The sequence below is a fragment of the Pinus tabuliformis genome, chromosome 9 (genome assembly GCF_031772625.1).
Source record: "Pinus tabuliformis cultivar Carrire ecotype Pingquan chromosome 9, CPIR1, whole genome shotgun sequence".
NCBI lineage: Eukaryota > Viridiplantae > Streptophyta > Pinopsida > Pinales > Pinaceae > Pinus > Pinus tabuliformis.
In genome coordinates this window covers 1,316,240,138-1,316,267,158 of record NC_142307.1, presented here as the reverse complement: position 1 = coordinate 1,316,267,158, position 27,021 = coordinate 1,316,240,138, and the positions used below count along the sequence as shown (strand labels likewise).

At 40.2% G+C, this 27,021-nt stretch overlaps 1 protein-coding gene across 1 annotated transcript in view; it reads right to left on the bottom strand.

Moving 5' to 3' along the window:
* Nucleotides 1-27,021, bottom strand: part of LOC149153383 (PHD finger family protein) — an 81,373-nt gene that overhangs the window by 51,821 nt on the left and 2,531 nt on the right. The window contains exons 5-8 of the mRNA XM_089442503.1: nucleotides 25,540-25,632; nucleotides 25,334-25,422; nucleotides 1,588-1,666; nucleotides 1,063-1,145 (exon numbers count right to left, since the gene is read on the bottom strand). Coding sequence (XP_089298629.1) covers nucleotides 1,063-1,145; nucleotides 1,588-1,666; nucleotides 25,334-25,422; nucleotides 25,540-25,632 — 344 coding nt within the window. The remainder of the gene's footprint in view (nucleotides 1-1,062; nucleotides 1,146-1,587; nucleotides 1,667-25,333; nucleotides 25,423-25,539; nucleotides 25,633-27,021) is intronic.

Genomic DNA, 27,021 nt, shown 5'->3' with positions numbered 1-27,021 from the left:
TTTTAGACATCGATAAAATTGTCTAATCTTATCTCTCAAACCATGTTGCACGAAACACCGAAACGTTTTGGAGTTTTCCAAAACAAGTACTTTTAGAAACATCACCACCCAGAAATGGAAATGTCAGCTGAAACATCACATATATATATAACACCTTGAGGGTTAGCTCAATTGGTCGAGTCCCTGTCGTTAAAGCACCTTTGCTATTGAGAGGTCATGGGTTGAATTCTCTCGACACTCTCAAGGTCAGGTTCTATTGTTGAGCCAGCAAGAGGTGATCACTTCGAGTGGATCTGCGTGGTACAAATATTCCATGGATGTAGCGGTCACCGATCTTCAAGGTTTGTGGACCACTTCCGGATATATATATATCTTGCAAGAAAAAAAGAATAAGACCCATAGATGACAATTTAGAAGGAAAACCATGTCTATATTAACTCTCATATATGACAGTACAACACCCAAGTTTTGGTGTTTTAGGTACTGGTACGGCACAAAACGCCAAGTTCCTAGACATTTCATGCAATATAGCTCTCAAAATAAAGGTGTAATTGCTCCTATTTTCTCTGTTGGCGAAAGGCAATTGTCAATATTCTAATTTCTACCGAAATTCCTAACCCTTTAATAAATGTGTAGCTCTCTTACTTATCAAAGCAATGGGCTCATACTACATAGTAAAAGGGTCATGCCAATTATTCACGGAGCTTAAAGAAAGAGCCCCAAGGGTTAGCTATATTGGTAGATGCTCATGTGCAAATGTTCACAGGGGCTTTGGGATCAAATCCAATTGAGTTCCTTGGGAGACATTTGGTATTTTGGCTAGCGGTTACTGCTGTCCTCCATCAAGGAAACCAGGGAAAAGAGGGGGAATCCAGAGAGGGCTGGCAAGGCAGACGTGTTGGCACTTGGAACACTTACTACATGGGCAAGTGACTGACCATATTTCTCCAGAAAAAATAACTTGAAGAAAGATTAGAAACAAAAATATGCATGAGCTGATTAGTGCAGGCAACTAAAAACAAACAAGGTAGATATATAACAAATAAAGAAGTTGAATAAAACCTGATGCCATCACAAACACAGTGTACCCAACGTTCACAAGCATCACAGCACACCATAGGTGTTGACTCAGAGTCCCTGTATACCTGCAAAAAAAAATATGAGTCATCTAATTTTCAGGCATGTCCTTTGCTAGTACATTATACTCTTGCAACATTTAACTAATATACCAAATATAAACTGCTGCTATTCCCACATAGACTGGTGCAAACGATGACCTACAGAAGCATTGTATCAAATGAAGCTCAAAAAGATAGGTTAACTTTTAAATAGAACTATATTATCAATAATGATCATATGCATGCATAGAGGATGTTCCTTCAGACTTCTTCATCTACCCCCTCCAACTATTACAAGCTTGCTGATGAATTACATAACAATATAAGAAAAAAGGCAAATGCTATGCGGAGGAATTAGATAACAATGTAAGTACAAATGGCAATTTTTGGTTGATAGGCTGCATAATTGAAAAAGCTTTGACTATTCCATGTAAAGTAAAAGGGAGAACTTAGGGATTTAATGACTTGCCTTTAAACAAATTGGACAATATTTTCCTTTTATAAAAAGCCTACCACAAGCATCACATGAAGTATATCCCAAAAACCACCTGCAAAAGTTGAATAGATACAAGTTTAGAGTCACCGGATGATTGTCTATAGTTGGAACTTTGAAGTAATAAAACTCCAAACTAGAACAATTATACCAATTTTTCACTGCATGTGACAATGCATTTATAACAAAATAGGTGATATATAAGATGAAGTAGCCTTGCATATAGACACCATATATTATAAAAGGAACTAAACAAATGATGAAAAAATGCTTGGAATCATGCTATAACATATCATGGCCAGCTCACTCTGTCTCCTTTCGCATACCATAAAATATCTGTATGTAAGAAAGACCATCTTAGGCAAATTCAGACAGCCCCAAATAATACTTCACTAGTCAAGACTGTTGCCTTTAAAAAATGGCTCTGGCCTTCCTCATTGAACTTTGATCCACCTCATATGATACCATGAAGGTCCAAGCGATCATGGATACTATAATTGGTTGTTATGCAAAATGTGCAAGCATTGTAAACATACACGGATGTCAAAAATTATTTGTGGATATAGGCTCATATACATAATTGCCAATCTTCACTGTTGCAAATTCACCAACCAAGATTACTAAAACAACATGATGTCCCAACTTTTAACATGATCTTTACCATAAGCACCATCCAAGAATACAACAACATCAATAAGGCAGTGAGCACTACCAAAATCAATCAGTTATCAAGATTATTATGACTGTTTTCTAATAACAGCATCAGATTGTTATAATTTGAGGTCAAACTAATCCCATGATGGCAGAAATTGGCAAGGGGATACCTGTCACTAGCACCAGTGAGTTCATCTTCAATCTCCTCATCCTCAGCCTCAAAATCATAAACCAGCAGTCAACCTAATCAAGTTGAAAAGTTCATTTGCAACACATAATGACTTGCAGGCTAGCAGGCAATTATCATGGAATTTGAAGCAGAACTTTCTTTGGTACTCCGCTAATTCAACAGGTTTGAATTTAATTTGATTTCTAACGCTCTCTCTCCTTGTTGGGTTACAGCCAATTGTGGGTGCAAAAATAGACTATAAGGATTACTCAGTGAGTCAGTAGTGAACAAGGACCTCCAACTGAACTCTACCCAATTGCGTCAGCTTTGCCCCAGTAACTCATAGAAAAGACACTACCACTTGCTAGATTTTTAAGATGTTATGGCACATGCAATTAAGTGAATCTCATTACAGAATCAGTCCAGGAACAAAGTGACATGAAGAGGAATTAATAGACTGCATAACAATGGTTGCTTCTCAGATGTCCAAATGCATGTTGTGCCACAATTCCTACATGATGCCTTTCAAATGCAGCACAATCAAATCATATATTCAGGAAATCTTTCTTTAGATTGTATGGAAGAAATGCTCAAGGTTGTGAATATAGATCTACAGTCAAATCTTCGAACCACCTCTGTTGAATACAGACTTCCAGCCACGAAAAGTTAACCAGGTTGGTAAGAGCAAGGTATTGTCTTAGCTCCCATAGGGACTCAAATCTCACAAAAGTGGCCAGCTTGCCCTTACAAGGGTGGCCCATAAGTGATAGAACCACCATGGCCATTAATTCAAGGCTAGGTGACTTCACATACCTCTGGATTAATACCGCAAAAGGTGTCTTACCTTCAGGTAATTATAATAGGTTTCTGGAATTTAGGATTTCAGACGATTCCTCTGGAAGCATTCACAAATCCCAAATACAAGAATTCCAATCTGCTATTGTTAAGATGGCTTGTGAAATTGTATAGTACACTTAGAGAGTTCAGCTTGCACAATTGTATTGTAAACTTTGAAGATACTGAGGATTTAAAAATCAATACCCTTGCCTTGTCCTAAAATTTAGTCCAACCAACCTAGAGATCCGACAACAGGCTATGTGCTCTAAGCTTCCAAAACCCTAGTTGACCTCCTGCAATCCCTTAGGCCTTGACATCGATGCATTTAACACTATTATATTGGCGCAGTCCAAAATCCCAAGGTTGTGCCCTACTTTTGTGAAGAAGACTAAAGAAATTCCAAAAGCCGTGCTAAACATTGCAAAATCGTGCACTATGGCACTTTGGTAGGTGGATCAAGGTATGGTGGGCCAATTCACAGGGATTTTGCCCTCCCCTAAATCCCTAAATCACTAAATGTTTGGCTAGATAAGAATTGAAGGCCTCTAGTTAAAAGAAAAGTCTCAACCTCCTTCTGTGGAAGGGGTTTTTTTACCTTTTATTTTCAAGATAAATCTAATAGAGACTTAATACTCATAAGTGGTCCTTATTTTATGGGAGCTTAAGGCTTATATCTAGACAGATGGAGTCCAGATTTCAACCTTGAAAATGATGTTTGGTTTGCAATTCCTGTCTAGGGAAAACTCCCCTACTTTCCCCTCCGCTGTTGGAATGATGAAACTTTAAAAAATATTAGCAATGCCCTAGGAAAGTATATAGATAGAGCAGAACCCAAGGATAAGGCGTTTGCTTGTGCCCACATTTGTGTTGAAGTCGATTGCGAAAAGGCCTCCCAAAAGCAATACAACTATCTTTTTAGATAACTAGACCTCCCTCCAAGAAGTTGACTATGACCAACTTCCCTTCAAATGCAAGGTTTGTCATCAATATTTTCATTTTGCCAGAAATTGTTCAAAATCTTCAGATGCTTCCTCCCAGATGGAAGAAGGAGATAATTGGTAGACTACCAAGAGAAGAAGAGGTCCCTCAAAGCCACAAATTCCCCCTCAGGCTCCTGAGAATCAAATTGGCCCTAAGGTATCGCTCCCCCACAGTATCCTTCAAGGTATCACTCTTCAACGACTCTGCAAGTTGGTTGTAAAATCTCTCTCAACAATCAGTTTAAAGTACAAAATGAACTGGGGAATATAGAGGATGCTGCAAAAATTTTGAAGATCTTCATGAGAAGGAATCTTCCCTAGGAGAGCAAGAGGAAGAAGGTATGCCTCCACTTGAAGATGTCCCACTCCCTATGCAAGTTATGGAGGAAGAAGAATCAAAAGAAGGAGAAGCCTTTCTCTCCACAAAGACCTCCATCAACCCTCCCAGCTATGCTCCACCAGATGAGCTCCCTAGAAACGCATTGCTCATGATATTCCTATGGAAAGGCCACATAGATAAGCAGGAAGAAAATCAAATAAAGATCTTCACTCTGAGCAAGCTGATAAGGATTTAGAGTTGGGAACTCAAAAATCAATCAATGAAGCATTGATTAAAATCACTAGAAGTGCAACGAAACAGATATGCATGGTTCCTCCCCAAGGGGGATGTACAAGATCCACAAGTAAGTGATGAAGGTGGTCTCCTAGAACTGTTGAGGACTTGGGAATGAAAAACAAAAAAAACAAAAATTAACAATCTGATTAGAGAAGAAGATTAAAATGAGAGAGGAGGAAATTTTGATTGAAGGTAAGAGCGTATGGAGAGGTAGTGAAAGCCTCAGCAACAAGCTCAAAAGGTGCTTTAGGCGGGGTCTACACTCTTTGGGGCACTTTAGTGTAGCCCTCATCCTTCTCCATTTGCCTTCACAAAAGGTGTGTTCTATTATTAATGCCTATATGCCAGTTTCTTATCAAGACAAATTTATTTGATGGAATTCTCTTCGTAGTATGGATGATCTAACTCAATCATCCAGTCTCAATTTTGGGGGTGATTTTAATACCATTTTGCATCCATGGGTGAAAAGATGTGGATCACAAGTTAGAGATCCATCTAGAGAGCATATGGAAGATCTAATAATGCATTTGGACTTGCTAGATATCAAACTAACAAAAGCAAATTCATGTGGAATAACCAGAGGGTTGGACCAAGGAACATGATGGCAAACATTGGATGGGTTTCTAGTAAGTAGTGAATTTCTAGTTCAACATTTCTCTCTATCCTCCAAAGCATTGGCTTGGGGAAGCTCAAACCATAAGCCCATTGTTTTAGAACTTCATGAACTAAAAAATTAAGGCCCTCTTCCATTTCGGTTCAATCTTCTTTGGATCCCTTCAGAAGGCCTTGTTACCCACCACTTTGTGGGTGATATCCCCATGAGAATTTTATCTCCATTATGACCCTCAGTCAGCAGTCGGCAGCCAGCAGCCCCTTGATGCCTCCTACTAGCTCGTTGTGCCATTTCTCTGCCACCTGAGCCAGCCATGTGGTCCCTCACCCACCTATACTAATCGTATGTTTGAAGGTGGGCCTCCCAAATCTAAAGGTATGTCTTGTCATTTGGTAATTGAGTATTGGGTTTACTTATCATGGATACTTCTGGGTATGGATTGGTGGGGGGATTTGGCGGAAAGAGTGGGCTTAGTTTGTGCTCCTATCCCCTTGACCCCTTTTGGTTGTTACCCTTGGATCTTAGTCTCGTGGGATCTCCTTTATTGACCATTTGGTTCTAGGGTGGTACTATTTGGGAAACCCTAACTTTGAGTGTGTGGTCTCGCTCCTTTACCCGCACATACTACTCCCTTTCCACTCTTTATACCCCCATTCATCATTTCTCGCACCTGGGTCCACATTCCCATTCTTCGTCCACATAGGGCCAGCCTCCTTATCCCCTTTGCCCCCCACCTTGGATCAGGCCTAAAATGATGCCCCGGAGATTGAGGCAACTAAAAAAAGAAGAAAAGCATAATTGGCCACATTTAACAAGAAATTGTACCACAAAATGCAAAAGATGGCCGGGACAAAAATAATTAGCACGTGGGCAAAAGCCAACACATGATCTCTACCCCATCCATGGCCATCACCCTGGTTCCATAGGCCCTAGATGAGCCTCCTCTATCATTCAAGAACCCATGATTGTCCCAACCCCTGGAGGGCAATGAACCACCCTACCTCAAAAGAGGTAATCACTGCTATATTATACACATCATGCTCTTGTCCTTTGAGCCCTGAGCAGTGAATTAAAGGAAATCCATAAAAGGCAAAAGGCATATAAAGAAGGGTGGAAAAATCAAGGTCAGGGCACCTCATGTACCACGACTGCTCCCTCCTATACATTATATACCCAAGTGTGGGCTTCCCCTTATCTAGCTACCCCTATGCCCCATTATGTGGCCCAGGGTTGCCCCTCTCATTCCCTATTCCATCTCAACTATTTGTCACTTGCCACCCCATTAGAAGGGTGTACCTTGGACATACTATCCCCTCTAAGGACTGAAACCACCTAATAAGGTACTTGGCTAACCCCCTTTGGAGTTTCAAGGCACTAGCACATGCCAAAGCCCACTACGAAAGGACATGCTATTATGAAGTGCCCACTTTGTTATCCATGGTTTGTAAGCTCCTTTACCCGATTATTCTAATGATTGATTGTACTAGAAGCCTTGGGGATGCATTGGATCTTATGCAGGATTGTAGGTGGTTTTCATTTGGGTTTGGCTTCCCTATATGGGATCCTGACCACCAGAGGTCCACATTGACACATGTAGGTTGTGCATAGAGAGACATGGGCCTCCACAGTAGCAGACAGCACTCCATGGATGTTCACAGAGTACTAGCGATCCACTTTTGGGACGATGGTGACATGATTGGTACATTATGCCCAGCAGGCCCCCACAGGAGCCCCACACTCTTGGCAGATGCCCTAGCACTTGTACGATGTCATGGCAGCATTCATTCCACCACTTGGACCATAGTAGAGGATCTACAAGCATCTTCGATCCATATGGAGACTCATGGGGTCACTGAGGTGCCCTTAGACCCACTGAGAGCACCACAAGTCTACTACTTGGAGAACAAGGGGCCACCCCCTTATCCATCATATTTCGAGGAATTTATTCCTCAATATGGCACTTCATGATGTTATTGAACCTTTAGAGGGCCCTACGACATGCATACATCATTATTTGGCCCCTTATCAGGCTTGTTTTTACATTATGAGCTAGTATAATGGCCTTGTCACCATTAGGAGTTATTATTTGCACATTATTTTATCTTTAGGGGCCCATAGGCTAATTCGAACTCATTAGGAGGCTATATATTGATGTTAGATACATTCATTTGTATCATCACTTGACTTGGGATCTCTCTAATCATAGAGAATTCTAGCTCATTTTCTTTGGTGGATATTTTTGGAGATGGATGAATTTCGATGTATGGATTTGGGCTATTTCTCGTCTTTGAGCTTTATTGAGCAAACGAAATGTTGGTTGGATATACTCTATAACGTAGTAAGTAAATTTTGATGCTATTATTCCTGTTGCTACATACTACTAAAATTAGGGCTAGTTGTTTCATTATCGAAATGTGGAATTGAGCATGTTTTAGCTAATTTAATGTATGGGCCAATGTTATATGAATGAAATGTCCAAGAGATTTATTTATCTCGAAAAGCTTGCATCATTTGCTTTGAAGTATAAATGCTTGAAGGTCACTTTTCTTTTCTCTCTCAACATTGGACGAAGTTGACTTTCTGGGCCTCCTTGATCAAGAAACCAAGTTCTTACTCATCATTATCCTTGACTCCATATCCCCAAGTGAACTAGGCACTTATCCTTCAAAAAGGGTGATCATTTCAACTTTAACCATTTTCCCCTTTCTCCCCAAGTCTAGCCTCATTAGGTCACCTAGGGCAGCAATTTCCCGGGAATTGACCCAAGGAAAAATTTCGATCTCCTATAGGCTACTGCGTTGGTAGTTCCCCTCCCTCTCCTCCAAATTTGAAGCAATTCTAATAGTGGAATCTCCAGGAATCTCAAGTCCTACCTCTAGGATCAAATTGTGCCTAGGCATCCCCAAGGCTAGACCTCAATAGGATCAATTCAACCTTTTGAAGAAAGTATTCTTGTTTGGTCCTTTCCCTTCACCTTGTCCAGGATAGGAACATCATTGGTTGCTACATTCCATCCCCAAACCTAGCTTGGGTCCACTTGGCCCCGTGTGGTCCCACTTCTCAATAAAAACTATTTGTCAAGGACCATTTGGGAATCCAAGTTTCCCAAGGATTATAGGGATTGAGAAACTTGTTCATAAGCCTATCCTTTCTCCCTCAACCCTCCAATCCTCACCCCTTATCCCTGGTGGACCAAGTCCCTTGCTTAAAGAGCAAGCAAGCTCCATTCTTCACTCCATCCTTGGGAAAGGGTTTTCAAGGTCACTTCTCACCTATCCATTGACATATACTTTACAAGTGAATCCCTACACTACCGGGACTCCTCCCATCGGTGAAAGTCCGTAAAGAGCAAGGAGACTTAGCTGTGGTGACAGTGGGCTAAGCCTCCACAGTTGCCCTTAACCTAGCAGTTGCCCTCTTAGGAACCCCTTTAGGTCCCCTGTTGGTTTGAGTGGTAACATGCCTCTCTAATATTATCTCCAAGCCCTGGAGCATTTGGGTCAACAGGTCCCCTCTATGTCTGGGAATAGAAAATTAAAGCGGCTAAAGTAGCCCTAAAAGCTTGGGCAAAAGAAAAAGTATAAAGCTAGAGAAAAGGAGACAATATCTCTCAAATCAAATCTTGAAGCAATTCATCAAAAAATGGAGCAAAGCCCTCTCTTTGTAGAGATCTCAATGGAGGAAAAAAAGATATTTGAATGTAACCATTATGCTTTGAAAGCAAAGGAAGAAATGTGGAGGCTTAAATCTAGGGGTCTATGGCTCAACGAAAGTGACAGAAATACAAAAAAATTCCATAAGCAAGCAAAAATGAGGCTATGGAAAAATGTCATTAAATCAATTTTAGTGGAAGAGAGAAATCTCCTCCTTTAATAGTATCAAGGAGGAAGGTTACCAGCACTACAAAAACCTGTATTTTGAACAAAGTCCCCTTCTTCCTCAGGTTAAGGGAGAAATGCTGGAAAATATCCCTCTTTTAGACTACTCAAAATGATAATGAGTTATTACTGAAGCCAATTACAAAAGACGAAATCTGGAATTCCAAAATCTTTCAGCCCATATAAAGCTCCAAATCCAGATGGATTTTCAGCTCACTTCTACTAACACTACCGGCAAATTATCATAGTCAATTCATGTAGGATGATTACTTACATGTTTCCCCACTCCAAGGTGGGAGGAGAGATTAACTCCATCTTTCTTGCCTTGTGCCAAAAGAGGTCAAGCCCTCTTCCTTTTCTAGGTTTCAGCCTATTTCTCTTTGTAATGTTTCTTATAAAATTGTGTCAAAAAAATTATTGCATCTAACCTTAGGATGTTATTGCCTAAGCTAAATTTAGAAAATCGGGGAAGTTTTGTAAGTAAAGACAAATAGTGGATAACATTGTTATGGTGCAAGAAGCTCTTCACTAAAGTAAAAGCAGGTCATCAAGATAGACATGGCTAATGCCTTTGACAAAATAAAATACTCCTTCCTATTTGTTGTTCTAAAGAAATTTGGCTTTGACAATAAATTTATTAGATGGATAACAAACTGCATCGAGGGCCCTTGGATATCCACATTAGTCAATGGTAAATCAGTGAGCTTCTTCAAGGCCGCATGTGGGATAAGGCGGTATGCCCCTTATCTCCTTCGTTGTATATTATTATGGTGAATTCTTTGAGCAGAAAGCTAGAAAAAGAAAGGATATTGGGGACCTTACCAGGGATCAGATTAGCAAGAGGGGTAAAAAATTTAAGTCACTCTCAATTATCTCATGACACTTTACTATTGGGGGGAGCCTCAGTGGCCATAGCAAATTGTTTCAGCTTGGTACTAGACAGCTTTGTTGCAGCCTCGAAAGGGCAAATTAATGGAACTAAAAGCTTTATCTACACATGGAATATTAGTCCTAATGTACAAAGACTCCTAAATTACTTAATGGGATTTATGGTTCTAGAGTCCTAGTCCTCGTTCTCGTACCTGGGGATCCCCATTTCTCTAAAGCCCTTCCCTCATCCTTCCCAAGCTCCATTACTTCACAAATTTAAATCAAAGTTTTCTCAATGTGGAGCGCAATGGCTGAATGTAGTTGGAAGAGTTATCATAAACCAATCTATCCTTTCCGCTCTTCCTTTTTATCAATTCACTGCTCTACCGACTCCTAAAGGAGTTAGATATTCCCTTCTCATATAAATAAGGAAATTCCTTTGGAAAGGTAGGAAATCAAACTCCAAAAGATCTCATTTAATTAAGTGGGTACATGCTCCAAAAACCCACGAGGCCCTAAGCATCAAAGACATCCACCTTATCAATTTAGCAATGGGTGGCAAGTTGGCTTGGCGGCTTATTTCAAGAAAAAATGATTGGTGGAATGATTCAAACTTAAACAGGAACGCAACAAATTACAGATATAACCATAAATACAGAGATGCAACAAAAATAACACTTTATCTCATTAGTATCAGAATATTAAATATGCTTACAAACAGAATGAAAATAAACTAGCTCGAGCGATGGTAGCTTATCTCTGAGAAGAGATGTGGCGGCTACATGCCTCTGACTCTATTACAATGAGGCTCCAAGGCCTATTTATTATTGAGAAACAATGGAAAACCCTAAACATACAAAAACCTAACCCTAGGAGATGAAGCGCCAAAACTGTGGGCCCCATTTGGGTAAATTGGTACATCAATTTCCCGGGATCGTAACTTTGGCATATGATCTCCGTTTGGCTATCATAATACCTCATTTCGAAGATCTCGAAGAGGAGGCCGAAAACAAACAGGCAAACCTCTTTGAGACTTTTTCAGTCTCTCTGTTTTCCCTAAAAATATCGTTTAGGGCCTCAAAACAGCTCCAAAAGTTCACGACCCAAAAAACTACCAAAAATAGTAAACTGTGCTACAATTAAGGACATTGAAAAACTGAAAGAGACAATGTTGGGGGTCCAAGTGGAATAGGAAGGTGGCCACTAATATCCACCTGGATCAGTCCTCCCCCCTTAAGAATCAATCGTCCCCATTGCGTTGAATGCCTCCATGAGATGGGGAAACTTCTGCTGAACTTGGTCCTTGGTGAGCCACTTGCCTTGGTGCATGAGTTGGTCAGCTTTAACAACCCAATATAGTTGGATCTTCTGCTGGCAAGTGCTCTTGATATGTGTGTCCATGATCCAATCCAGAGTTGCGGGGGAGCGCTCCCCCACCCCGCTCCCGCTCCCGCTCCCAATCCGCGCTCTGGGCGAGAGCGGCTCGGGAGCGATTTGGGAGCGCGCTCCCGATAAAAAAAATTCCGCTCACTGCCAAAATCGAGAGCGTCGCTCCCGGAGTGAAAATTACAGCTTGAGAGCGATCAAGGAGCGATCACTCCCGATCGCTCCCGAGCTTTAAATTTTCACTTCGGGAGCGATTCGGCCAACGACGGGAGCAACAGGAGCAAGAGCAAAGGAGCAAGGAGCAAGCGCCGAGGAGCAAGGAGAAAGCATGCAAAGAGGTAAGTAACTTAGTAATTTAGTTAGTTTAATTAGTTTAATTTAGTTAGGTAGTAATTTAGTTAGTTTTATTTAGTTTATTAACTATATTTAGTAAAAAAATCATAAATCTAAATTAAATTAATTAATCTAAATAAATTAAATTAATTTGCAGATTCAAAAGCCTACAAATATCAAACATCATGGACCTGGCTATATTTCTTGGCATTTTCCTCTTCTTGGTCCCTTTTATGGTTATTATGGTGCTGGAGAGTAGGAAACGGAGGGGCCAAAATGAAGAGGGGGATGAAGAAGCTGGAGAAAGTGGATTTGATGAAAACCCCGGTGAGGAGGAGCTGGAGGAGGGTGAACATGACTCTCAAAAAACTAAACAAGACCAAACCCCATTGTGGAAATATGTTAACAGGCCTGAAGCAGGGAGAGGGGGTCGAACCACTAAATTTCATTGCCCCCATTGCAACAATGATTACACAAGTTCATACACCCGTGCCAGAAAACACCTTTACGGGAAAAGGCCATGGGATGGAGACAAACAAATAGGAATCAAAACTTGTCCAGCGGTGTCAGCAACGAATAGAGCCAAATAAAGAACTCCTTCAGCATCCTCCCAAGGCAGTGGATATGGAGGCACCGGGTCATTAGCTTTAAGGTGTAGAACCATATCAGATTTCCTTGATGAGGGGTGTAGGAATAATGTGGATTCAAAGGTTTACAGGTTTCTCTATGCATGTGGGATACCATTCAATGTTCTTCGCTCACCTTATTGGCACAAAATGGTTTCTGCCATAAATGGTGCCCCTAAAGGATACAAGAGCCCTGGGTATGACAAGGCAAGAACCGTTGGACTTGATCATGAAAAAGTAAAAATATCACATTCTTTGAATAGAATGACAAGTCCTTGGACTGACCATGGGGTGTCCATTGTATCTGATGGATGGACAAATGTAAAAGGCAAGCCATTGATAAGTGTTCTTGTTGTGTCTGTTAGTGGTGCCATCTTTCTAACTGCACATGATTACTCAGACAAGTTCAGGACCGCCATCAACATTGCAGAAGCATTACTTGAAACAATTGACCGTATAGGGCCATACAATGTCATCCAAGTCATCACTGATACTGTGATAATGCTCCTAATTGTAAGGCAACGGGAGCAATTATTGAGGATAAATACCCCAACATATTTTGGTCTGGGTGTTTGGTTCACACATTGAACCTTCTGATGCATGATGTTGTCAAGAACAAAAATGCACAATACAAATGGATTGGTGATTTGTACAAGAAAGGCAAACAAATGATAAAATTTATTACAAATCATAGCAATACCCATGGCCTTTTCCGCAGTCACTCGAGATTGGAGTTGTTGAAGATTGCGAAGACCAAATTTGGTAGCTACTACCTCACCTTCAAGCGCCTTTTGAAGGTAAGAGAGTCATTGGCTAGCATGGTATCAAGTCCACATTGGCAGGTATTAAAGGAAAGGGCTACAAATGCAGCTGACATGCGAGGTTTTGAACTGGTGGAGGAGGCCGCTCTTGATGGTCAGTTTTGGACAAGTGTGAGGCAAGTATTGGATTTCACCACGCCCATTTATCACATGATTTGGTTTGCAGATACAGACAAACAAGTGATTGGCGAGGTGTATGAGCAGATGGATACCATGTTGGGGCAAATAAAAGATATTGTTCATAACAGAGATCCCAACTTGTACAAACTGATTCATGATTGTGTGTGTGAACGGTGGAATAGACTTAATCTTCCACTACATTGCTTGGCGTATATCCTTACGCCAAAATACTACTCTACATCTTGGTTGGGCCAACCTGCACTAGGGGGTGGGATTAGGACCAAACCCCATTTAGATGCAGAGGTAACTAGTGGATATTTGCAAGCATTAGAAAAGTTGATACCTGACAGGGAGGAATGTGCAGCTGTGCGCCTTGAAATAGGCAAATACTTCAGTGGCACTGGTTTGTTTGGTACCTTCCATGCAATGGAAGACAGAGACAGATTTGATGCTCTCACATGGTGGGAAACATATGGCGGCCATGGACTTTTGCCAAAATTGGCAAAAAAAGTTCTATCACGGGTTGTGAATACTTCTTCTGCAGAGAGGTGTTGGAGCACCTACAGCTTCATACACAATGTGAAAAGAAACAGACTCAATGAAAACCGAGCAAAAAGCTTGGTTTATGTGCACTACAACTTGAGGTTGTTGAGTCATTACCGTGATCGGGCTTATGAGGATCCCACATATAGAATTTGGGACAATCACCTAGAGGATGACAATTTGGAGGATGGTATAGTGCATCTTGAAGAACTGGAAGAGGAACTTATAAGGGATGAAGATGAAGCAGTTGTAGTTGCAGCAGCCATGCCACCTCCACCTCCACCATCCAATAGCAGTGCTCGAGGTCCGAGTCTTGTTCCTTTGCTGTTGTTGCCACCTCCATCTACACCCTCACATGGAGGGCATGTGCCTTCTAGTTCTGGTCATCGGTCTGTGCAGGAGACTCCTAGAAGACCACCACGACCTGCTTATACTCCTGAAGACTCTCGTGGCAAGGGCCACATGTAGATTTACAGTTTACTTGTCTTTTCTAGTTTCTATTAGTTTTCATAACTGTTGAGTCTCGAGTCTTTGACTCTTGACTCTTGACTCTTTCATATCATAATGATATTTTTTGCAAACAATATATGACTGTGACAATGAAAATTTGAAGTTTGAAGTTGGCAATTATAACTCATTGGTAATGATTGTGAATTATGAATATGATGCTTCGTGAAAGACTAAAGTTGTTTCATTTCATTTCATTATTCATGTTTCATTTTATAACATTTCATTTCATGTTAACAATTAGAAGTTAGGACTTAGAAATATCTAAGATATTATTTCTTGTAATGGTTAAACTTAGCTTACAAGTACAACTTTGATGATCAATGATGATAAATGTTATATATTGAATTTTCAAATTTGAAAGCTTGAAGTTGAAACTTTAAGATTGAATTTGATGAATCATGATTCACGAGACTCAACATGTTGTAGTTGTAATATATATTTTACTAACTTGTGGACATGGTTCATGAAGATTATAACTTCTAGATGATTGATGTGATATGGTTCAATGATCAATTTATGTTTTTTTTTATGTTTTTTATGTCTAATTCATCATTCTACATGTTTTTGTTGACATATATGTATCAAAAATTGAAAAATATAAAATATATATATATATATATATATATATATATATATATATATTTTAAAAAATCGCTCCGGGATTCGCTCCCAAACCGGGAGCTTCTAAAAATGTCGCTCCTGTTTTCGCTCCCGCTCCCCGCTTTTGCTCCCAAGTAACATAGATCCAATCAATTGTGGCATGTTCCATGCAGTTTGGGTTTAGCTCTGTTGGTGTGAGTTGTTCTACAATGTCGAATGTGTCCAACAATGGTGGAAAGTATGGTTGAAGACGGTCTACATTGAACACTGGGTGCAGACCAAGGAACAGTGGAATGTTGAGCTCAAAGGCATTGTCCCCTACAACCTTGGTGATGGTGTATGGCCCATATCGGAGCGGGTGAAGCTTGCGATGGGGTCCAGCGAGGCACTCCTTTTGCAAATGTAGCCAAACTTTGTCGCCCACCTGGAACTTGTGTGGCACTCGATGTTGATCATGGCGCTGCTTGTACTTAGCATTGGCTTTGTCCAATATATCATGGACCTGCTGGCAGATGTGTTGAATGCGCTCAATGAAGTTGTTAGCCCTGTCGGCTTCAGACTGGACATGAACCGAATCTGCCTAAGTAGCTATAAATGGTATGGCCACATCAATGGGACATAATGGCTGAAATCTCATCCCTACCTAAAAGGGGCTATGGCCCATTGAGCTATGGAGAGCTCTGTTGTAGTTGTGTTAGACATATGGGAGGCTTTCATCCCATGTGCGTGGATGCTTTGAGTTGTACATGCGCAGAATGTGTACAATCATCTTGTTGATGACCTCTGTTTGGCCATCAATTTGGGGGTGGAACATCGTGGACTTAGCATGTTTGGTATCCAACATCGACCAAAGACTCGACCAAAATGCACTTAGGAATTTGTTGTCCCGATCTGAGATAATGGATTGTGGAATCCCAAAGTGTACCCAAACTCGCTCAAAGAAGAGCTTAATAGTGGCCTCTACTGTGACACTCTTCTTGCAGGCTGCCATGATGGCCATCTTAAAAATTTGTCGACGCCCACAAAAACACAGTCGTTGTCGTGCTTAGTAGAAGGAAGGCCTGACATGTAATCCATGGAGATAGGTTCCCAAGGTCGACTAGGAGTAAGTAGAGGAGTATATAGGCCTTGCTTCTTGATGGTTGGTTTGGTAATGGCGCAGGCGGTGCAGGATCTAATGTGCTTCCCAACATCCTGATGAAGTTTCGGCCAATAAAAATACTTCAGCAATACCGCCACTATTTTCTCTACTCTGAAATGCCCAGCGACCCGACTGTAGTGCGCCTCCCAAATCATCTTGGCACACTCGCTCGAAGGAACACAAATGTGTCCCCGATGACATAAGAGTGCCTCTTGAAGGTGAAATTTTGGAACTTGCTTCCCTTCCAAGCGTTTTTGGTATGTCCTATTGATCGCTCTGGTAAAGATGCAGCCACCCCGAAGTCTCGTGCCCACAGGAGTCGAGCATAGTGATCAGCGCCATGACTGGTGGTCGGCTAAGGCAATCTACAACATTATTGTTGTTGCCCTTCTTGTACTTAATGTTCAAATGGAACTGTTGCACGTAGGTGGACCATTTCTGATGGCAATCATTCTGCAGCTTCCCTTGTGTCTGTATGAACTACAGGGGTCGATGGTCTGTGTGGATGATCGTTTCCTTCCCCAAAATGTAATGCTTCCATTGACAGCAGGCCTACACAATGGAATAGATTTCTTTGTCGTAAGTGTCTGAAAGTGTCTCACTATGGTAAGCCATTAGATGCCCCTGATGAGTAAAAACTGCACCAATAGCATAATCAGAAGCGTCTATCTCAATCTCAAATGGTTGTTGCAGGTTTGGTAATGTGAGTACTGGTGTAGAACAGAGGCGATGCTCCAACTCGGCAATTGCTTTTTGTTGGGTTTCAGACCAAAAAAACTTTTCTTTCGCTCCACCCTTGGTGACTTGACTTAAAGGCCAAGTGATATGAGAGAAACCCAACACAAACTTGCAGTAGAAATTGGCAAGACCCAAAAAGCAACAGAGCTCTGTCAGAGTGGTTGAGGCTGGCCAATCCCGAATGACCTGTATCTTGGTTGGGTCCACATGCACACCCTTCTCATCAATGACGTACCCCAGATATTGAACCTGGGTCATGCCAAAAGTGCATTTCTCCAAACTGGCACACCACTTGTGTTGTTGCAGGATTTGAAGGACTTGTCGAATATCTCGGAGGTGCTCTTCCCAACTCTGGCTGGAGATCAAGATGTCATCTAAATACACCACCACGAATGCATTGGTGAAGGGTCACAAGATGTCGTCAATCAATCTCATGAAGGTTGCGGGGGCATTCGTCAACCCGAAAGACATGACCAACCATTCAAAAAGGCTTGGATTTGAAGGCAGTATTCGAAAAGGCTCTCCTTGGATTTGAAGGCAATCTCCCACACATCGGAGGGTTCGATAAGCACCTGGTGATAACCGAACTTCAAGTCAATCTTGCTGACATATTTGGCCCCCTTGAGCTGGTCCAAAAGGTCCTCAATCTATGGGATTGGATACCTATTCCAGACAGTGATCTTGTTCAGCGCCCAATAGTCAATATAGAGTCTCCAGGTCCCGTCCTTCTTTTGTACCAATACAATCGGGCTCCCACAGGGTGATGAGCTTGGCCTAATGTGCCCTTTCTGCAACAACTCTTGAATCTGTCTTTTGATCTCGTCATTCTCCAAAACAGAGCGTCGATAGATCGGTCCATTGGGTAGCGGTGCGCATGGTGTCAGAGCAATGGAGTGCTTGACCTAACAATGCAGAGGTACCCTTGTAAGTGAGGGAAAATTGTCCCGGAACTCCTCCACGACCTTGTCCATTTGCTACTGTTGTGCAGAGGAACCATGTCTAGAAGTTGTGGCCACAACCTTCTTCTTGCCCTGAGGGCGAATCATAAGGAAAACAAATTTCCTAATCTGGGAAATGATCTTACTACAATATTGCAATGATCAAAGAGATGACAGTAGGCGAAGCTACCTCTGGTATCCTGTACAACTTATTGCCCAAAGTAATAATCACGGAGCGAGGTCTAGACTCATATGCAACATGTTGCTTCCACAATTATGGTTGTCCTAATAATACATCACAAACTTCAAGAGAAGAAACATCACATAGTACCTCATTTGTGAAGGGCTTGATGCTGTAGGGAAGGCTGACACGGAGATCTCGTCCTTCGTGAAGCCATCTGATGGTGTACGGCTACGAATGTGCTGTCATCAGTAGGCCCAGCCGCTTCACAACTTCTGCTGAAATGAGGTTCTTTTGGCTCCCGCTATCGACAATGAACTGCAGAGGAGAACCCTTCATCCACATCTATGAGTGGAAGAGGCGTTCCCCCTCCTCTGGAACATTCCCATGACGCATTCAGACGCATGTTCCAACTCTAAGTCATTCCCCTTGTCGGGTCCTAACTCAGAGTCGAAACATGCGTCTGAATCGGAAGACTTCGGCTCGGCCACCAGTGACTACTTGGCCCGACACTCACTTGTGTTGTGAGTGGAGCTCTTATGGAACTCACACCATTTTCACGTGTCCTTCTTTGTCTTTGTGGTGTTGTTCTTAGCTTGCGGCTTCGACAGGTTGTCTGGGGTCGCTCTGCCTTGGCTTTGGCCTTTGCTCTGTGGTTTGGGGGCGCCTTTTCCTTGCTTCGGATTCGTAGATCCAAAGTCTCGTTTCTTCTGTTTAAACTTTTGCTCAATCTTAACAACATATCGGTATGTTGTGTCGAGCAAGGAGATGTCCAGAAACTCCATCTCGTCCTAGATGTACTTGTGTAGACAGTCGCGGTACTTAAGTACCAAATGCCACTCAGAATCCTTGATACCCAACTTTGTGTGGAGGGTATAAAAAACATTTGTGAACTCTAGCACATCTTGGTCCCTTCCCTGTTGTAGCGTGGTCCACTTTATGTATTTATCTTCATAGCTCCCGACAGGGTAATATTGTTCCTTGATGGCGTCTCAGAAAGAATCCCAAGTGGGTGCGGCTGAAAACAGTGAGGATTCCCTCTCATCCTTTTGTTCACAGTAGGTTTCCCACCAGTCCTTGACGTGTGGGTGGCTTTGAGAAGTGAAAAAGTAATCTTTTCCCGATTAGAAAAGTCATGAACTGAAAAATATCCTTCCAACAAATTCAACCATTTATCTACAGCATCTGCATCTATCTGGCCCTCAAATATGGGAATATCAAAGTTAACTTGTACCTTAAAAGGAGTGGCGCGTAGTCTGTGGGTAGCCATCGGAGGATCTAAGCAAAGTTATCCATCACACATTCCTCTGTCGCTCGAGGGCTTCCTCAAGCAATATTTTGATAGGATCTCCTGCCCCCTCGTCTTTCTTTTCTTCTGCCATGGGAGGCTGTCAAGGTTTGTGAGGTTGGTCTTGCAAAGGTTCAACTAGATCGAGCCCTAACTCCTTATACCCTGACCTTGTCGAGGACATGCAAAGAAAAACCGAGAAAGAGCAAACTGCTCTGATACCACTGATCCGAACTTAAACAAGAATGCAACAAATTACAGATATAACCATAAATACAGAGATGCAATAGAAATAATACTTCATTTCATTAATATCAGAATACTAAAATATACTTACAACCAAAATGGAAATAAACTAGCTCAGGTGATGGTAGCTTATCTCTGAGAAGAGATGCGGCGGCTACATGTCTCTAAACTCTGTTACAATGATGCTCCAAGCCCTATTTATTATTGAGAAACAATGGAAAACCCTAAACATCCAAAAACCTAACCTTAGGAAATGAAGCACCAAAATTGTGGGCCCTGTTTGGGTAAATTGGTACATTAATTTCCCGAGGTCATAACTTTGGCATACGATTTTTGTTTAGCTATCATAATACCTCGTTTCGAAGATCTCAAAGAGGAGGCCGAAAACAAACAAGCAAACTTGTTTGAGACTTTTTCGATCTCTCTGTTTTTCCTAAAAACATCGTTTAAGGCCTCAAAACAGCTACGAAAGTTCAAGACCCGAAAAACTGCCACAAATAGTAAATTGTGCTACAATTAAGGAAACTGAAAAACTGAAAGAGACAGTGTTGGGGGTCCAAGTGGGATAGGAGGGTGGCCACCAATATCCACCTGGATCATGGAAGCAAATCTTGGTGCATAAAATTTCCCCATCAAAAGAAGAACTTTCTTGGAAACTCCAAATCACATCAAGGGAGGTTCCAATATTTGGAGACTGATCTCTATTGATATCCCATTAACCAAATTGAAGCTCACTTGGACTCCTGGAAATGGGCATGATAGTAAAATCTGCATTGCCTCCATTCTAGGGAATTCTACCCTTGAATCTTGTAGAAAATTAATGATTTGCACCCTAACCCCAATTTACAATTTTGCATGTGTTCATTTGACCCAACCCACATGTTCCGTCATGCTAATATAAATTTCAGAATGAATTATTTGTAAACATTCAAAGAGTACTTCTACTATTTAACACATTTCCTATTCTGTAATTAATGCTAAATTTATGTAAGCATTCAAGCATGACAGACACTTATTTTTGGTCAAGGTGACCTCGGAAAAACCCCACAGCCTTTTAGCGAAAACCGGTCTTCAAAGGATGATTTTATTGCTTGAGAAAATTAGTCTAAGTACAAAAAATTAACCACAATACTTTTCTCCTTCAATGGAAGCATTTAATTCAGTTTCTGGAAATTTGTGCCCACTGAAAATAATTTCCAGATTTACAAAATTTCATACCCAAAAATGTTGCCTTGATATTAGTGCCAAATCTGCCTCGTTTTCTGTGCAAACTCAACCTTGAAATCGTTGATGTAGATGCCTCAAAATTCATGCCTGAAGATGCATTGATTACTGCGCTAGAGGTGACTATTGTCCCTCGATTTTTGTAACTGGAAAACACCTCGAAATTTGTGTTGCCTATAGCAGTAAACCCGAGATTTCTACCTCGAAATTCAGGCCCAAACAAGGAGGAATAGCCCTTGAATTATGTGCACAGCAACCTCGAAACTCGTGCCTATGCCCTCGATTTTTGTACTTGCCTCCTTGAAAATTGTGCTTCTCATTGGTTGTTGCCTCCTAGAAATTCGTTCATCTTTTCTCTAGCTATAAACCCTCCTTGAAGATCTCCTTTTCCCCTCTCCTCTTGCTCTCTCAATAATCTCATGAGTGAATAATAAGAATGAGCTCTCCCTTTTCCTTTTATCTCTTAAAAAAGATTGAATCCCTAAACCTAGAATTCAATGCATGAGATTTGATCTCCAAATCTCAAGATGTGTGGTTGAGATTAATTTTCCCAATTGACCCCCCTCGCACATTAGCCCCATTACTTAAAAGCCTCCTAGTACCTTTTCAAGTTGTGTGCCTTTTTCTATTTTCTCATAAAGTGATTTTCTCAACTCACTTTAATATTAGAAAAAGTGAACTTAGTACTTTACACATAAAGTCACTTTATAAAGTGCAAGTGACTTTAATATTAGAAAAGTACATGGTACACCACTTTTAAGTATCTCTTCCATCCATGACATTAATATAGCTCATAAATGTCACCAAGATAAAAGTCATTAATGTGTCTACTACGCTAAAAGGGATAAATGCCTAGTAACACCTCTCCTTGGTATTATTTTCAACAAATCTTACAATTGGCTTAATCCTCTCAAAAACTGAATTTCAAAACAACAAAATTCACACTATTTGATATATCAACATGGTCAGAGAGTGGAAGATGAAATGGTTGGCATTAGGGAACGGTCCCTCTTCCTTTGTCTCCTCTAGTACAGTATCTGGAACTTGAGTTGTCTAGCTATGCTCCCATCTCCCTATTTGAAAATGATCATAAAGGCTAGGGTCATTCCTTAGACACAATAAAGTCTAGGTATAGCGCACTCCCCTTTCTAGATGATATTCCACCCAAATAAGCAACGTGGTCTAGCTTATGGAACTCGGATTGACTTCCCAAAATTAATAATATGTTGGATGTTAGCCCGCAGAATAACTTTGACAGCAAAAATCTGTAAAAAAGAGGAACAGTAGGGCCTTCAATATGTGCTTTGTGCAAAGAAGAGGAAACCATAGCCCACTTATTCCTAGATTGCAAGTTTTTTGAGGAATAGGAATGTGTCTTAAAAAATATTGCCCAACGAATTGTATGGCCATCAAATATCATCCATTTCTTTGATTCATGGGGTAAGAATTGTGTAGGTTCCTTGCACAATGCAAGGCAAACTACTTTTAAAAAGGACCTGGTGGACTCTTCCTATGTTTATATGCTAGAAAATATGGTTGGCTAGAAACGCTCATCCCCTTCAAACGTTGCGATCAGAGCTTCCTCCCTTCTAATTGAAGCATTGAATTCTCATAGGCCCTTCTCGTCTTCTTCCCAAGAAGTGGATAAGATGGACGAAACATGGATTCAAGGCTATAGAAAGAAATCAAAATGAGAGTCAAAAAAGAACAAAATACAGGAAAGCTTAGACTTTCAAAGGAGGAACAAACTCATCCAGTTCTACTGTTTGACATGGCCTCAAAATCCAATCCAGGGGTGGCAAGAGCGAGGGGAGATATTATATCACCCGAAGGAAAAAGAAAATTTTCATATTCTTGGGGTCTACGTTTAGCCTCAAACAGTCAAACAGGAGCCCATAGAGTTTTTCAAGGCCTACTCCATGCATAGTTTTAAAAACCAGAACCGGTGACCGGACCAATCCACCTAATAAATCGAGTCTCAAACTGGGAATGATCAAGTCTACATGAATCAATTTTTAAAAAAATACATTAAATAATTATTTTTTAATGAAAAAAAAAATATTTTTAAGATTTAAAACCATGATTCCAAGCCAATAAAGACAAAATATGCAAAGTTTGCTCATTTATATACCATGTAAAGGTGAATATATCAAAATGGCACCGAGTGCAATACATATCATCGACAAAATACATAAGCAATGAGGCTCTAAATGGCCTATAAAGTCCAAAAACAATGCTACAAGCTATGAGGCCATTAGCCTACTACAAGTCTACATATATGATAATAGTGATCAGCATTATCACTTGAAACTTCTCATGAGTCATCATGATCAAACTGAGTTGGTTGAGTCTTGACTCCCAAACTTTGCAAATGCTTGTGTCACAAACTTCTCTATTGGTTCAATGACTTGAGTTTCAAACTTTTGAAGATATTTTGCCCTAATATGCCTTATTATTTCATTTGGTGCACCAAATGGCTTTACCTCCTATCCCATCCAAGTGTTGCTTGAACCTGTTAATACCCCCTCCTTCAATAGATTTTTGGCAATATTTGCGGATCATTTTGCCATCAATCATATCACAATGAGCCCATGCAATATCCTTGGCTTTTGGAAGCATGATGACTACTACTTAGCTCAAACTCTTTGTTGTTCCACTACTCCAGCAAAAACTCAACACTCTCCAAGCTCCCAATCAAACTCACAAAAACTCCAAATGAGATGTGTGAGGCAAATGAGGGAGGTGAGCTCCTTTTAAAGGCTTGGAGACAACACTTATTTTCTCTCCAAAACACCCTAGAAGCTTCCTAAATTGTGCTGCGTGGGTCCTCTATGGCCTTGGCAACTAATCGGCTGGTTTGACCATAAATCAGTCGATTTTGTCCTAAACCGACCGGTTAGCACCAGTTTTTGTGTTTTCTAGGCAAAGTGAGGGATCGAACTGGGTTTTTTTGCCGGTTGGCTAATGAACCAGCTGGTTTGACCAGTTTCCGGTTCAAACCGATCGGTTTTTAAGACACTAACTCCAAGCACTATCACTAAAAGCCACCAAGTTAACTGTAATAGGAGACTCTTCTCTCCTTATCTCTTATTTACAAAAAGACTCCTCCCCTGATAATTTGAAATTCAAGACTCTCCTTGCAAGAATAAGAGGTTTGCTTCATAAATTTGAACAATATGAAGCCTTTCATATTCTAAGACATAACAACACAGAGGCTGACTTGTTGGCAAATCATGGAGCCAAATTAGCAAAAGGGGACTTGGTGGTTAACAACAATAAAAATAAATGCTTGATTCCTTAAAGAACTGGAATATCATCATGCCCAAAAACACATGGGGCCTTTCGAAATATGAAAACAAATGTAATTGGTTGGCTACATCAAGGTTCCTCTGAGCTCCAAGACCTCAACATGCCATCAAAGGAGGAGAATGGCTAAGGGGACAAGGAGGACTTAAAATGGCAGAATCCAAAAAATAGACTGGTACCCAGTGAAATGTAGATTTTGTTTTTTGTAAGTTACTGGAAAATTTATACTTATAGACCAGTAGATAGTTTTGAATTGTGTAGAGAAGAACATTCCCAATTTTGGCTATTATGGTCTGTTTCAGACCCAAACTCTCTTTCTCTATGGCTCATTATGCTCTTTGATGTACAGATAAGGTATTACTGCATGCCTTATGCAGATTTTTAATACAAAAGTTTTCAGTTATGGTTAAAAGAAATTCAGACCAACCAATTCAGTTGATATCCAATTATACTCAGGGAGGAAACCACCCTTAACATTGAAGCAATCAGTGCTGCCCTTCAACAAGTCCAAAAGTCCTATTGAGATTCCTCTCCGTCTACATTTGACATAAATTCAACTAAGGCATTCCACAATTTGACCTTCAGAAGCTACCAAACCAGTCAAATGAAGCACCTATCACACACAAATTACAACGCTTCTTTACACTACCGTATTGATTATTTCATTCAAGTTCAGTAGGTGATGATGCACTGGAAACTTAGTCATCTCATGATAGGTACACTGCATGCCCTACTTCACATCATTTATCGTAATATTTAGTTTTTTATATATTAGTTTATTCTAAACATCATAGTGATATAACTACTTGGAAATGTCTTCTTCACCACACCATATTTTTCATGGAAATATAACTGCTTCGCGTCATTTTTCAAATTCCAAATATTCTCTTGCAAACATGCTTATCCAGTCAATTATATAATCATTGTACAGCCATTTTCAAATTCCAAATATTCTCTTGCAAACATGCTTATACAGTCAATGATATAATCATTGTACAGCCATGAAGATCAGTAAAGAGTAAATAAGAAGAAAAGTAATAATAATCTTTACTAGATGCTAAGTCTTAATCGCCTGCATAGAAATATGAGTATCATTTAAATTACCTGGTACTTAAGCCACTTCCAGGGACTGTGGATCCACAACTATGACACCAAGTGTGCTTTGGACACAAGTATGGTCCAGGTGTCACATTCTGTTGGCAAGCAAATAATAACATTCAATTCATTGAATAGTATAGCTCAAATATATCAAGCATAAGAGATATGCATAGGAAGCAAAAAATGAAAAGCAAGTCTCTTGGAATGCTTGCCTTGTGAGGAGGATGCTGACAATAAGAATGGCATGCCACATCACACCTTTTACAGAACATTAACTTGTTTGGATCTCCATATCGCTTGCATACCTGAAGTTTAATTACCTCAAATATCTGGATGAATTGCAAAAAAAAAAAAAAAACACGTGCCACCAAAGAAATATCCATGTTCCAAAGTTCCCAATATAGACAAGAGATACTTTTTACTGATTATTTAAGACACATTTTCAAGGGAACAATTATAGCAAACTTAACCAATTAATAAGCAATCACCTATTTCACTAATTGTTACATACAATGATTATCACAACTCCACAAGGCATGGTTAATAAAAAGGAAAGCTAATGCAACACAAAATAAGTTTCTTTTAAAACATGGAAGAGAATTTAAGTTGCATGAAACGTCGAAACGTTTCAGAGTTTCCAAAACAGGTACATTTAGAAACGTCACCTCCCAAAAATGGAATGTCGGCTGAAATGTCATAAATGTATATATAAAGAAAAAAAAATATAAATAAGTGAATAACACATTATCTTACAAGAAAAAGGGGAATAAGAACCATAGATGACAATTTAGAAGAAAAACCAAGTCTATATTAACTCTCATAGATGACTACATGATCACCAAGTTTTGGCCAAGTTTCAGCCAAGTTTTGGTGTTTCAGGTACGGCTCAAAACGTCAGGTTCTTAGAAGTTTCGTGAAATATAGAAAAGAATTTAACATGCTTTAACAGAATTGTTGTTATTGGCAAAAAAGCCACATATAAATTACTCGACTGAAAACAGCTTGAAGGAGATAAAGAGCATTTTGTTTGAATTTTGAAAATGCAAAATAGCATTGGATTAAGGCATTCAATGAATAATATTTTTGCGATAATTTTTTAGGACATGAAGGGAAAGAGAGACAATAAGAGGAGAGATGTGGGGGAGGAAGAGGAAATATTTTCAAGGGAGGTCCACACCAAACAACAGAGTCATCATTGAGCAGCTCTGATCAATATTTGAGACTTCTGGATGTTCGTAAATAAAGGAGAAACAATGAATGCATTGAAATATTAACAGTAAGAATGATAATATTAAATAAGATAAAGGATACTCAAATGAAATATCAACTGCAGGGTAGCAAAGCAGATACACAATGCAACAGAGGAAGTTTGCAATAATGTCAATGTAAAAATGATATACGAAGTACTTAATGACAGAAAAAATAAGGAAAATGAAGTGTAGATATTAGAAGAAAGAGAATGCAAGCATTTAAATCAATGTTGATGTAACCCTTCGGGGAAAGTTTGGGCAAGGCCCTTCAATACAAAATTCTCTATGACTTAAAGATAGATTAATAATGAGCACTTAATTAAAATGTCATGTAAAGATGAGAAGTTACAAGATCCATAAAACATGGAATGGCTCTCCACTGATTAATGGGCAAAGCGGCCATGGACCAATGAAATACTTCCATATAATCAATGCTTCAAAGAG